Below are 13,456 nucleotides of genomic sequence, written 5' to 3'. Positions count from 1 at the left end.
CATCTCTACAACTGTCCCCAAGATACTAACCAGTTTTTTTTTTTTCAGGAAGAACAGCTATTTCATAGATTGTTGAAATCAGATCTGTTTCTACTCTACCTTTGGAGGCAGTGAATGTATTCTGCCGATCCTGCTAGCCTATGACTGATATGAAGAAACATGTAATATTTTCAGATACATGATCATTACGACTCCTAAGGTTTGACTACAAATGGCCATTTCTTCCTGGGTAGGGGTGAACTTAATTTTGTAACCCAAACCACATGTACCGTTTTGTCAATTCTGGCTCAAGAGAACTCCCTCATTTCTTCTGTGAGCTCAAACTTCATGTGAAGTTACCTAATCTTAAGAGAAAGTAGTATTAGAGATTGGAATCATGATACACTTCACCCCCTTGTCCTCATCCTGGCCTCTCACACTATCATGTTCATTAGTATCCTCTACATAAACTTTACCAAGGCAAGGAATAAAGATCGAGGCACCTGCTTTTCCCATCTGTTGGTGGTGTTTCTTTACTTTGTTTCCAACATGTTCATCTATATAATACACAGCTTCTTGAACACCTGAGAGGGTCTCTCTGTACCATCCCATTATAAGGGTGGATTTGGAGCTGAAAGACAAATTAACATCTGGCACACTGTCCTTAGGTTTGTTGATCCCCAGTAAATTCTCCACACTATAGCTGCAGAATGATAATTCTAAGACACAGTACCATTATTTCCCTGTCCCAAACCCCACAATGCCTATCCATTGCCAATAAGTTAAAGTACAAACTCCTAACAGGACTGAAGTCCATTCTTCTATCTCAACTGAGCCTGACTTGTACTTTATGATCAAATCTGTTTATAGGATTAAATTAGATGAAATGTTAGCCTTAGCAAGTAGAGATATCTCTTCTTGGGACTTGGGGAAAAGGGAAAGAAGGCTGGAGAAAAATAAGGAGGGATAGATGCTGTGAGAATTCAGAAGTCGGTACTGATGGTTGCAATTTTATCTACAGAGTAGGAGATGACATCATCTCCTATGAGTGTGCGACATAGGGCTTAGAGACTGGGAAAGGTCTGAATGACCATTGTAGAGAAAGAAGAAAAGAGTCAATGCCAAAATTAATACAAAAAAAATTGTAAAATGAACTGGGAAAGCTATCTGGGAACAAGTGTGTAGGATATGTGATAGGGAGGGAGTTGCATGAGATTAGGTCTGAACTGGAGTTGGAACTAAGGAAATGAGCTTTTATATAGTGGATAAACGTTGAGTGGCAATTTTGATTTTGTTTCTAGTCATTGTGCAACAAACCTTGTGCCTGAGGCTCAGAATTATCATCTAAAATAGACTCTGCAGTTCAAGGAGTAGACATTAAACAAATTGCCAGTCAGTAATCTCAGGTCTACATTGTTCAGGACACTGACCCTATACAAAGATGTTTGGGACAATCTTTGTGCTAAGTGTCAGATACAAACTGTAGTTTAGGAATAAGCCTGATAACTAATTTAGAGGCAAGAACTCCTCTAAATGTCTTGCCCTTTCCCAGCCCAAATTCAGAACTTAAAGACTTTAGAGATGGGAGGATATGCAATAAGCAAGAAATTATAAAAAATTAAATTTTACATTGCAAACTCAACATAGGATTGTAGCAAGGCTCATAAAGAATGTTTCTGTGTTCATAAATGTGTACCTTCCTAGATCATTATTTACTATTCCTTATGTTTGTGGGAGATAAATCCCACCCCTCGGCAATTTTATAAATAGTACTCAACATCAGAAAAGAACAACCCAGCATTGTGTGAAATGTTGCCACCTTCCTGACAAGAGATGAATTCACCATGGTAACAGCTGAGTAGAAATTGTAGTTATGTGAACATTGCTGAGGTCAAGGGAATGGGTGAAATGGTGCTCTGTTGCCTTATATATTTTAAGGAATTTTTTTTGTTTCTTTTTAGTAGGAGTTAAAATAGAATTTTAAAAGCTTATACTAACCCTTCTGGCCTTTAATAGCCTCCAGATAGACACGTTATCTTTACAGAAAATTATCTGAGGGCTCCAGAGCTTCATGAGCACTGCATTTACTGATTCTGTTATATTAAATCCTGCCCAAATTGCTCTTACAGTGCAGAGGAATGGAGACTGGCTAATTTTGCAATGAAAATAGTGTAAGAAAACACATTATGAAATCATTGCGTAAGTATAAATTCTAATCTTAAAACATTGACCCTTTTTTTTTCATTTGAGAGAAGTAGTTTTAGACATTGAAATGATGCATTCATTCAAGAAGTATTAATGCATCATTTTTTATTTTTCTCCCCTTTCTTCCCCTTCCCTCCTCCTTCAGTATCTTTCACCTCATATCTCCCTTCCCAGCCCACTTCTCTTTGTACCAGATTCCATTCTCTTGCTGATTCAGACTTAACTAATTGTACATTTCATCTATACCCAACTTATTTAACTAACGTAAATTTAGCAGCTACTCTGTTCCAAGTACTGTACTAGACACAGTCTCATACATAGCGCATTTAACTTTAGATTATGACCATAAGGCAATGCTGAATGTACTCATGTGTCAATGCCAAGAAATTTGGAAGACAGCTACCTGGCCAACCGACTGGAAGAGATCCATATTTGTGCCCATTCCAGAAAAAGATGATCCAACAGAATGTGTAAATTATTGAACAATATCATTAATATCACAAGCAAGTAAAATTTTGCTGATGATAATTCAAAAACAGTTGCAGCAATACATCAACAGAGAATTGCCAGAAATACAAGTTGGATTCAGAAGAGGACATGGAATGAGGAATATTATTGCTGATGTCAGATGAATCTTGGCTGAAAGCAGAGAATACCAGAGAGATGTTTACCTGTGTTTCATTGACTATGCAAAGGCATTCGACTTCGTGGATCATAACAAATTATAGTTAACGCTGAGAATAATGGGAATTTCAGTACACTTAATTGTGCTCATGCAGAACCTGTGCATAGATCAAGGGGAAGTTGTTCAACAGAACAAGGGGATACTGCCTGGTTTAAAATCAGGAAAAGTGTGCATCAGGGTTGTATACTTTCACCATACTTATTCAATCTTATGCTGAGAAAATACTCCAAGAAGCTGGACTATATGAAGAAGAATAGGGCATCAGGATTGGAGGAAGACTCATTAACAACCTGCATTATGCAGATGACACAACCTTGCTTGCTGAAAGCAAAGAGGACTTGAAGCACTTACTGATGAAGATCAAAGACTACAGCCTTCAGTATCGATTGCACTTCAACATAAAGAAAGCAAAAATCCACCCAACTGGACCAATAAGCACCATCATGATAAAATAAAATATGTTGAAGTTGTCAAGGATTTCATTTTACTTGGATCCACAGTCAACGTCCATGGAAGCAGCAATCAAGAAATCAATGGACACATTGCATTGGGCAAATCTGCTGAAAAAGATCTCTTTAAAGTGTTAAAAAGCAAAGACGTCACTCTGAGGACTGAGACATGCCTGATCCAGGACATGGTGTTTTCAGTTACCTCATATGCATGTGAAAACTGGAGAATGAATAAGGAAGACCAAAGAAGAATTGATGCCTATGAATTATGGTGATGGTGAAGAATATTGAATATACCATGGACTGCCAGAAGAACGAACAAATTTGTCTTGGAAGAAGTTCTTTAGAAGTACTAAAGAATGCTCTTTAGAAGCAAGGATGGCAAGACATCATCTCATGCACTTCGGACTTGTTATCAAGATGGTCCAGTCCCTGGAGAAAGACATCGTGCTTGGTAAAGTAGAGGGTCAGAGAAAAAGAAGATCCTCAAGGAAATGGATTGACACCTTGTTGCAACAATGTGCTTAAACATAGCAATGATTGTGAGGATGACGCAGGACCTGTCAGTGTTTCATTCTGTTGTACATGGGATTACTATGTACTGTGGCGACTCGACAGTACCTAACAAAAACAACAACTCCCCTTTTTGAATCTGATATTTTCTGAGATTCCTCCTTTGAATGCCAAAAAAAAAACCACAACTCTATTTCATAAGGACTAGAGAGTAACAGGAAGTCCGTGAGTGTTGTAACTGGCTAAGCACTTGACTACTAACTGAAAAGTTGATGGTTTGAACTCACTCAGAGGTGCCTCAAAAGAAAGGCCTGGTGATCTACTTTTGAAGATTCACAGCCTTGAAAACCCTATGGAGCACAGTCCTACTCTGTGCAGATGGGGTGGCCATGAGTTGGAATCCACTCAACAGCAACTAGTTTTGTTTTCTTGTTGTTGATTTTTTTTTTTTTTTGGTTAGAGGGTCGTAAGGCAAAAGAAATGGAAAAGACATCTCTTCAAGTGATGCATTTGCTGGGAAGAAAATCCTGCTCATTATTCTTTACCAGTGAAGGTCTTTTTTAAAGTGAATCATGAGTTTCAGAGAGAGCAGGGAGAGAGACAGAGAGAAACAGATATCCCAATACAATTTTTTTTCAAAAAATTCCCATGAGAGTGAATGACAGATTATAGAATAAGAAGCAACAAAATTATTTATATACTGTTGGTGAATTATTCCTGTTTTATATATTATTTCTTCATGCATGATTCTATGACTGTTATCATTGTTTTTATTCTTTTTCATCTTTTTGTTTCTGCGTGTCATGGAGTGAATTATGTCCACCAAAAAACATGTGTATCAATTTAACTGGGCCATGATTCCCAGTACTGTGTGATTTTCCTGTATGTTGTAAATCTTGCCTCTACGATGTTACTGAGGGAGGATGGGTGGTAGTTGTGTTAGTGAGGTAAGACTCAGTCTACAAGATTGGATTGTGTCTTGAGGCAATCTCTTGAGATATAAAAGAGAAGAGCAAGCAGAGAGACAGGGGAACCTCATACCACCAAGAAAGCAGCACCAGGAGCAGAGTGCATTCTTTGGATCTGGGGTCTCTACACAGAGAAGCTCCTAGTCCGCAGGAAGATTGATGAGAAGACCAACAGAGAAAGAAAGCCTTCCCTTGGAGTTGACGCTCTGAATTTGGACTTTTAGCCTACTGGACTGTGAGGAAATAAACTTCTCTTTGGTAAAGCCATCCACTTGTGGTATTTCTGTTATAGCAGCACTAGATGACTAAGACACTGCCTTTAATACAATCCTTTCAAATAAAGGGGAAAAAAAATACCTGTAGCAAGACACTTTCCCTGAGCTCTGTGTGTTCTTGGATAAGTTATATAGACTATGTTTCTCCAAGTTCACTTTCTAAGCTGCCTGAAGGTAATTTTGGTTTTGCTTTTTTTTTTTTCCCCCTATTATTTTCATGCATGGCTACTTTTAAAAAGAAAAGGTTAAAAATAAAAACTGTCAAACATGATGGCATGCCTTACTGCAAAAAAAAAAAAAAAAATCCTTTTAGGCAGCTCTGTCTTAGACAACGAACAACTACCTGTGGTGTTAGAGCTCTGAGTCTCCATTGGTCCCTGCACCACACACGGCTGGCAACTCATTCGAAAAGAGTTCAAACGTTTTAAGGCAGATTCTGGGTTAAAAAAAAAAAAAAAAAGAGGTACAGCTTTTTAATTAGCAGACTCTTTTTGTGGGGTTGTGAAACTCACGAATACAGAACGAAAGTTGAAGACTCGGAATCTCATTTGCGTTCCTTCTTAGGCCTGTGCTGTGGTGCTATAAATAGAAGAACCTATACACAGAGATGGGTTATTTCCACCAATAGCACTTTTATTTTTCAGGAGTATCTAGAGACGTTATTCATAAGGATTCATTTCTGCACGCTTTCCTGCTGAGAATCTCTCTCTCTTGATGCTGTGGTTGGCCAACTTTAAAATACGTTAATGATCCATTAGCTACAAAGAGTAGAGGAAGAGTTATTTATCTTTTGAAATTAATACATGCAGGAGTCCTTTTAGTTCTAGAAGATTTTCTGGCATCTGGTTGTGTTATGTAAATAGTGGGCAACATTTTCCGGCCAGCATCTTTGATTTTTTTTAATCAGCTAATTTTTTTTCTGAAGATAATTTTGAATGCCCGTAGAAACTTAATAGCGGTCATTTGGTATGCCAACCATATTGTGGACTTGTAATCAAATATACTGGCAGCATTCACAGTGCCAAAATATGCAAATGTTCTCATACCCTGAGATAGGTGGTATTGTTTAAACAATGCTTTAAAATGACTGAGTGAATTTTTCCTACTTCACACTCTTGTTAAGTATAATGTACATGCTGTGGACCATATATGGAACTAGTAAATTAAAATACTCTAATCTTTGTACTTTGATAAACAAATATTATGTTTTCAGATGTATGTTAGTAAAAAAAAAAAAAAAAGCCAAATTTCTAGCCAAAACAAAGAGAGAAAATTATAATGCTTGGCATCCTTCTAAGGGCACAGTAGTAACTAAAGACTATCGTACTTATTTTTTCTCTGGAGAGAAAATTTGTCCTGGGGGCTGGCTTAAGCTCAAAATGGGCTATGCAAGAGGATCAGCCAATGACACTTTTAAAACGCAGAATCCTGGACTTTACCCCATACCTACTAAATCAGAATCTCCATCTAGGAGGGCAGGGAGAACATAGAATCTCGGTTTGTAAAAGCCACACAGAGATTCTCTGGCTACATTTTGTGGTACCAATAGCTTTTAGAAACTACTGTCATCTGAATCCACATTTCACAGAGTTAACATCTTAAAATCCTTTAATAGCTGCTTCTAAATTCACTCATCACATACATGTGCTGTGTTTTATAGAGATTTGTTCACACATGTTGTCTCTCCCAAAGAGAACAGAAGCAACTTTTATCTGCCCAATGGCATATGACACTACATCCATGAAGTAGGGACAGGGCAAATGTTGGTTGACAGCAATTGGCAGTAAATATGGTGTTCTGGTGTATAACTAAAAGCTTCACCAACATTTGGGTTCTTTCCCAGAACTACTTAATTCAGAAAAATGTCCTAACTTCCTTAGAGAGAGATTTGCAGAACAGTGTTCTATATGGTTCACAGGACTGTGAAGGATAAGATTTTTACAACTTTCTCAAAAGAAAAAAAATATATTGCACATGAATATATTCTCCCATAACTAATTTTATTAAACAATGCCAAATAAAGTCATAGTAATGTTGCAACATTTGAAGTAAAGTGGGTGAAGGAAAGTGACATTGTTTTAATCACTGTTTCCAAAAGTCAACAGTTTAACATAAGGTCCATCAATCTCAGGACACTCTTTGTGCTAGTTGACATTGCCATTTGCTTCAGGACGTGGAGAGGCATCAAAGTGGGTTAAGTGACAGTGAAAACAGCTGACCTGGTAGCTGTGGAAGAAGTTGGGATTCAGGTGTCTTTGGCAAGATCAGAACAGGAGACATCTTTAGGTAGCAAGTGTAACACGGTTGGTAGCAAAGATAGATTTTTTTTTTTTTTTTTAATATTGGTGGAAATATCTAGCACTGCAGGAATTCTTTTGGAACTTCAAGGTACAATTTGAAGTGTGTAGGGTTGCCATCTGCAAAATCTCACTTAGTAAAAGTTGACTATTTGTAATGAAGTCCTAATAGAATAATAAGATGCTTTAGAACTCTGGACATTTGCCCTTGGTTAACCAGAGAAGGTGATTTTCTCCTTTCTTGGAGCCTTGTCTATGGAATTTATCTTACTGTCTTTGCTCTAGCGGCCTGCTGATGTACAGATGCACACAGTTAGTCATCTCAGCATGAATTTGTATAACTAACTTCTCTCAATACCTAGCAAAAACAAAGAGGAAATGAGGCTTGATTTATCAATAGGACATGATTAAAATTAGTGATTTCCTTGGTTTGTAACATAAAAGCATCTTTTCCTCATTTCAAATCTGGTTAGATCTATATGATTAAAACACTTTAATCAATCAATATTTAGATTAATTTGTTTTTTATATATGTGACATTCTCCTTTATTATAAGAAGACTAATTTGGTCCCTCCAGGATGTAGCCAACAAGAGTGTTATACTTCCAGCCTTTATCCCAGAATACAGATGCTTAATACTGAGCTCTCAGAAGCATGTAGCATAGGCAGAAACAACAGATTCCAAGTCACTCCCACTTCCTCCACCTTCCCAGGCAGGTGAGAGATGTATTTTTCTTGAGCTGTGCCTTCGCAAGCACTTGCAGCCAGGGGCGGGCCACCAAACTATATTTTAAGCCTGAGTGCAGTGCAGTCAATTACAGATCCCTACGGTGCATTTCTTTCAGAATTACCAGAAGTGCTGCTCTTAGACGACTTCGTCCTCCCTCCGTAAGAGAGCTTATCACTAGCTTAAAAGTCTCCTCTGAGCTTTGAGCCCAAGAAGGGCTTTTTCTAATAGACTTTTGAAGCCCTTTATTGAGGCAGTGCCACACATATCTAATGAAGCCCTGAAAAGGCACCTACTGTGAAATGAAAGATGAGATAAATTAAAAATAAAAATAACAGCTTAAAAATAGACTCCATGGCTTCAGACAATCTATAAAGCTGTTAATCTGCTTTCAATGTAAAGTAAACAGCTAAAAATACTTATAAGTTGAAAAAGAAAGAGAAAAGGAGAAGAAAAACTCCATTTATTAGCCAAGATGCAATTGTAATTTTATTTAAATATTTAAGTATGTATGTATGTAATATCCCTATGATGTATAACGTCAAAGTTGATGTATACAATATTAATTGCTTTCTGATTGGTTTTTTAATTCCTTTCCCTTCTCAGTGAGAGTGAAAACTGGTTTTGTGAGTGTCCAAGGCGTTACTCAGGCAAGCTGTGCCAGTTTGCAACTTGTGAAAACAACCCATGTGGAAACGGTGCCACTTGTGTTCCAAAATCCAGGACAGATACTGTCTGCCTCTGCCCCTACGGAAGGTCTGGAGTCCTATGCACTGACGGTAAGAGCATTTGACTGTTAAACACGGAACGTGGGCAGAGCAGGTGAAGAGGCTAGAAGCCGCTCCGAGTAATCAGACAGCACCTGACTGATCAAATACGTCAAATCTTTTTCTTGATTCTTTTCAAGTCAGTTGAGGACAAGACTCATTAGTGAGACTGATCACTGAGCAGATAGTTCTCATACCCATCAAGCAATTACAAAGGAGGTAATGAGTTTTCCCTGAGGTAAGACTACAGAAAATCTCTTATAAAATCTCAAAGTCAATCTCCTGATAAAAGAGTAACAAGGAAAATCTGGAGCAACACATAAAACCAAATTATTTTCTATCAGTTTGGCAAACTGAAAATGTAATATTAATAAATGAATGTATTGCAGCCCGATTGTGTTTAAAGATAGGAAAGCCCATAAACCCATTGACCATTTGCTGTTGAGTTGATTCCGACTCATAGTGACCCTATAGGACAGAGTAGAACTGCCCCATAGGGTTTCCAAGGAGTGCCTGGTGGCTTTGAACTGCCAACCTTTTTGTTGGAAGCCAAACTCTTATCCACTATGCACCAGGGTTTCCATGGAAAGCCCATAGCATTGTTAATATATGTCAATAAACTAAGTCACAAACAACTAAATCAAGTGCCTCTCTTTAGGAAAATCTAGTATGTGGAAACCCTAAATTACAAAAAATTACAAAATGCTGCACCATAACATTACCTTAAGAAGCAAGTTTCCTAAAAATTTGATATTAGTTTTGATATATGGAAATGTGCTTGTAAATATTTTCAGAAATACTAAAAAATAATTGACATTAATATTTAATCAGCTCAGGACTAGACTTGTTTCATCTTTATTTCCCCATCAAGATCAAAAACTTTGGCACTGGTGCTATTTGGTACCAAATTTAAGGCTGCCAAAGTGAGCACAGGGCCCTATGTCCCGTGGCACACAAAGTGAGCAGATCCAGCCTGTGCTGATCCATCAAAATGCTGGGGCACATACCCTGATGTGACGGGTATAAAAGTTGAAACTAGAATAAAGAAGAACCTATCACTAAAGAATATTGAAGTTTTTGATATATTCACCTTTGGAGGGAATTAAAATGATGGATTTTTGTGTAGCTGGGAGAGGGGAAGCGTTAAGAAGTACTAGGAATTTCATTCTGTGTGTGGCACAGTTTTATTAGAAGAAGTTAGCCAAGTCTCTTTTATAATAAGAAAAAGTACCATAGACTGGGTGGAATTGAAGTCTAGTTCTTTGCTATAAACACTTCAGATGTTTCAGTCGTAATCATTCTTATTCAGACAAAAGCTATTGGAAAATGCAATTGATTGCAATAAATTTGATTACTAAAGGATGAATCATCATTTTTGCTTCCTACTTGAAAATTAGAGTAACAATATGAAATAAGAAATGATGGTTCAAAAGAATATCTTTCTGAATTTACAAAAAATGATTTTTTTTTTCATCTTGGTCTCCTTAGAGTTCCAAAGATGCAGAAATTCATGAATTATTAAGACAGGAAAAATTAGAAAAGATTTTAGTCTATCTGTCTCAGTGTAGGTAAGAAGATATTCCTATATGCACGTACCCAGAGGAATTTCTCAAAATAATTAGCCTGTCCATTCACGTATTCCACACTTGTGCCAGATCCAATTAAAGGTACTGGAAATGTAAAGCTTATCAAGAAAGATGAGACCCTTGCGCTCCTAGAGCTTACCTGTGTGGAGGAGGGAGAGATGTGAAGTACATGCTTGAGATAAGGGTCTGTCAGTGCAAAGTTAGTCAAAGCTGCCCAGAGCGGTGCAAAGTAGCATAGATGGAACCGGCGTGAAGGCAAGAGGGTGTGAGGCAGAACACAAGATGCACCAGTACAGGCTAAACCTATCAGTACTCCATAATGACCACTAAAATGCCCACCAAGTATCAGCTCCCTCCAGGAACCATCTTTGCCCCAACCAAGAATCAATGCTTTCCTTACTCCACCAACTAGTATGAGGTGACGCCCACAAATCATTTTTTTGGAACTTTCACTTTTATCCATCTGACCTCCAGGAGATTGTCCAGAACGTGATGAAAATATATTTATCCCACAGAGCAAAGCAAAGAGCCAACCAACGTAGAAACCAATAAACATAGTTGTTGCCCAATTACGGCTACAAGTTCAAACAGGCGCAGAATAATCTCTGGACTCCCTTTTTAGCTTTACCTTTTTGTTAATACGGAAGGATGAAAAATTAGCTTCATCAGGAGTTGTGTCTGCTACATAGCACTTTTTTTTCAAAGTATTTCCGTATCTACTATCCTAACATATTCTTCAGGGAATAATAGAAAATGTAATTATGACATTCCCTACCCTGCTGATATTTCCACTGGGAAATTCATGCCGGGATGATTGTGGCAGTGACGACTGGAGTTGAGAAAAACAAACATTGCAAATGGAAAACCTGCAGCTCCCTTCCTCTATAAAGGCCTTTACTTTCCACGTTCATGCTCCCCATTCACACTCGTGTTGCCTATACAGGAATAATCTCTTCTTATTTTCTTAACTGCATCATCGTAGAGACAGAAAGGGACACTATGCCTTGTCTCTTGCACTCTTGGTCCCTTCTATAAATATTTTTAAGTTAATTTACCATATTCTCCCAACCTAGCTGTCTCAGTGAATACAACTGTTGAAGAAAGCAGTATGATAAACCTGTTGACAGAAAGCTTAGGCTCTGGAATCAGACTGCCTGGGTTAAAATCCTCATTTTACTACTGTCTTGTTGAGATCTCGGCCAAGTCACTTGGTCTCTCCGTACTTCAGCTTCCATGTGTCTAATAATAGAACTACTTCAGAGATTTTCATGAGAATTAAATGATATAATGTATATTAAATGCCTAACACATTGCTTCATCTATAAAATGCTTGTTCGTTAAGTGTGGGAGCTGGGATTCTCACCCTTGAGGAGAACTGTCATGTCTTGTCTTTGTAGGGAGGAAGGCTGGATCTCCATTCCAGCTAAAAAGAGAACTCTTTAGGATGTCAAAGGAAATCAAAATTAATTTACTTTCAAGAATTTTTTTCTTAGTTGACGCACTCTGTGCAGTGATTAGAGACCAGCCAGGGTATTACAAAACCAGAGAAAGCAGAGCTCCAGGGACACAGATAATCACCAGGTTACTTAAGGACAGGATACCTCTATAAAGCAGCTTAATGTCAGGCTGACATTTTGTAATGGCATATTTCAAGTACATGTAATTTTCTGTCATGTAAGCTTATAACTCTTTTGATACCATCCACTCTGATATAATCCAGCTTTCTCTCTCCAGCTCAACAGCTGTTTGACTACCCTGCTGCTCAACACATCTCGACAGCCCTCATTTCCCACCATGTTTAAATCCTGTGTTTTCTAGCTTCTGGTTACAAAGAAATGTTAAAAGATAAAGCCTAATCCCAGAGGGGAGTAAGGAGACAGGGGCAACTGTGGTCATACATGAAAGCATTCAAGAAAGCAGATCCTCTTGCTCTGGGTTGAAGGCAGCCTTTGAGCAGTCTGCATTTTTTCTTCCCTGAGAACTGAGGGAATTGCCCTTCCTTATGCTCAATGGGAAGGTGTGCACCTCCTGCCTGTCGCTTTTTTCCCCCTATTTCAGCACCTGTAAAGAGGAAAAGTTAGGCTGGCACATATAAAAAAGAAGCACTTAAATATATATTTCAATGTACACAAAAATAGTCTTAAAAAATAGCCTTGGTGGACTCTTGCTTTCAAATCCATCAACATATTGAATTAGCACCTTTCTTCTATCTATGCAAGTGACTGTCCCAGCAAAGCAAAGTCACAGTTATTGTAAATTACTGTGAGAGCTGGAACTCAACGGGACTGCCTTGTTTTTCTGGTCTCTCAAGTTTTCTGCCTTTGACAGGGTGCAGTCTTATCACTTTTCTGTCACTCTTTATTAGAGGACAATATTTGCATTTTCCTTCTCTGATGGGCTTCCACTTTACACAGTTCCAGCTTTTGCAAGTTTTACTGGTAAGCAGTAAAATGAAAAATGATATTTTTCTAAGTTAGCAAACTAATAAAAAACACATTTTAGGTCTACTCCCAGGAGGTAATTTCTAATAATCATACAAAATGAAAATGCAAATTAGTTTGTAGGTTTTCACATCTCAGTTTCTAGGGAGCCATGCATCTGTTGTTGTCTGCTTTTAAACAGAGAACAAAAGATATTCGCTAGCAAACTCTTACCAATTGTATGCCTCTGGAACACCCTCAGTAGAACACTAAACTCAAAAGGCCAAATGTTCTATTTGTTCATTCCAGCACTTTGTCCTTGTTTAGCAACCTCACAGAATTCTCCTTCCCAACATAAGCATTGCCTGCTTATTAAAAATGTCTTTAAAATGGATGGACTATGCACAGGGGCAGAATTTTCTCTCCTGAATATATTTATGACAAATTGATTTTGTAGACCATGTGTGGAAATGTAAACCTCTGCAGTTTATCCTGCAGCTCACTAGAGAATTTAACTCTGCAGGTCTGTCAGTCCCGGCCCCTCCACAAAGAGTCTTTTTTTTTTTTTTTTTGTATAAAATGAAT

General features: G+C 37.9%; 1 protein-coding gene across 1 annotated transcript in view; it reads left to right on the top strand.

The window, feature by feature from the left end:
- The window catches only part of EYS (eyes shut homolog), a 1,981,143-nt gene that overhangs the window by 1,814,475 nt on the left and 153,212 nt on the right, over positions 1-13,456 (top strand). The window contains 1 exon segment of the mRNA XM_012556965.2: positions 8,705-8,877. Coding sequence (XP_012412419.2) covers positions 8,705-8,877 — 173 coding nt within the window.

This window comes from Trichechus manatus, unplaced genomic scaffold, assembly GCF_000243295.1.
Source record: "Trichechus manatus latirostris isolate Lorelei unplaced genomic scaffold, TriManLat1.0 scaffold00083, whole genome shotgun sequence".
Taxonomy (NCBI): domain Eukaryota; kingdom Metazoa; phylum Chordata; class Mammalia; order Sirenia; family Trichechidae; genus Trichechus; species Trichechus manatus.
The sequence above is the reverse complement of the archived record's forward strand: the minus strand, read 5'-3'. Positions and strand labels throughout refer to the sequence as shown.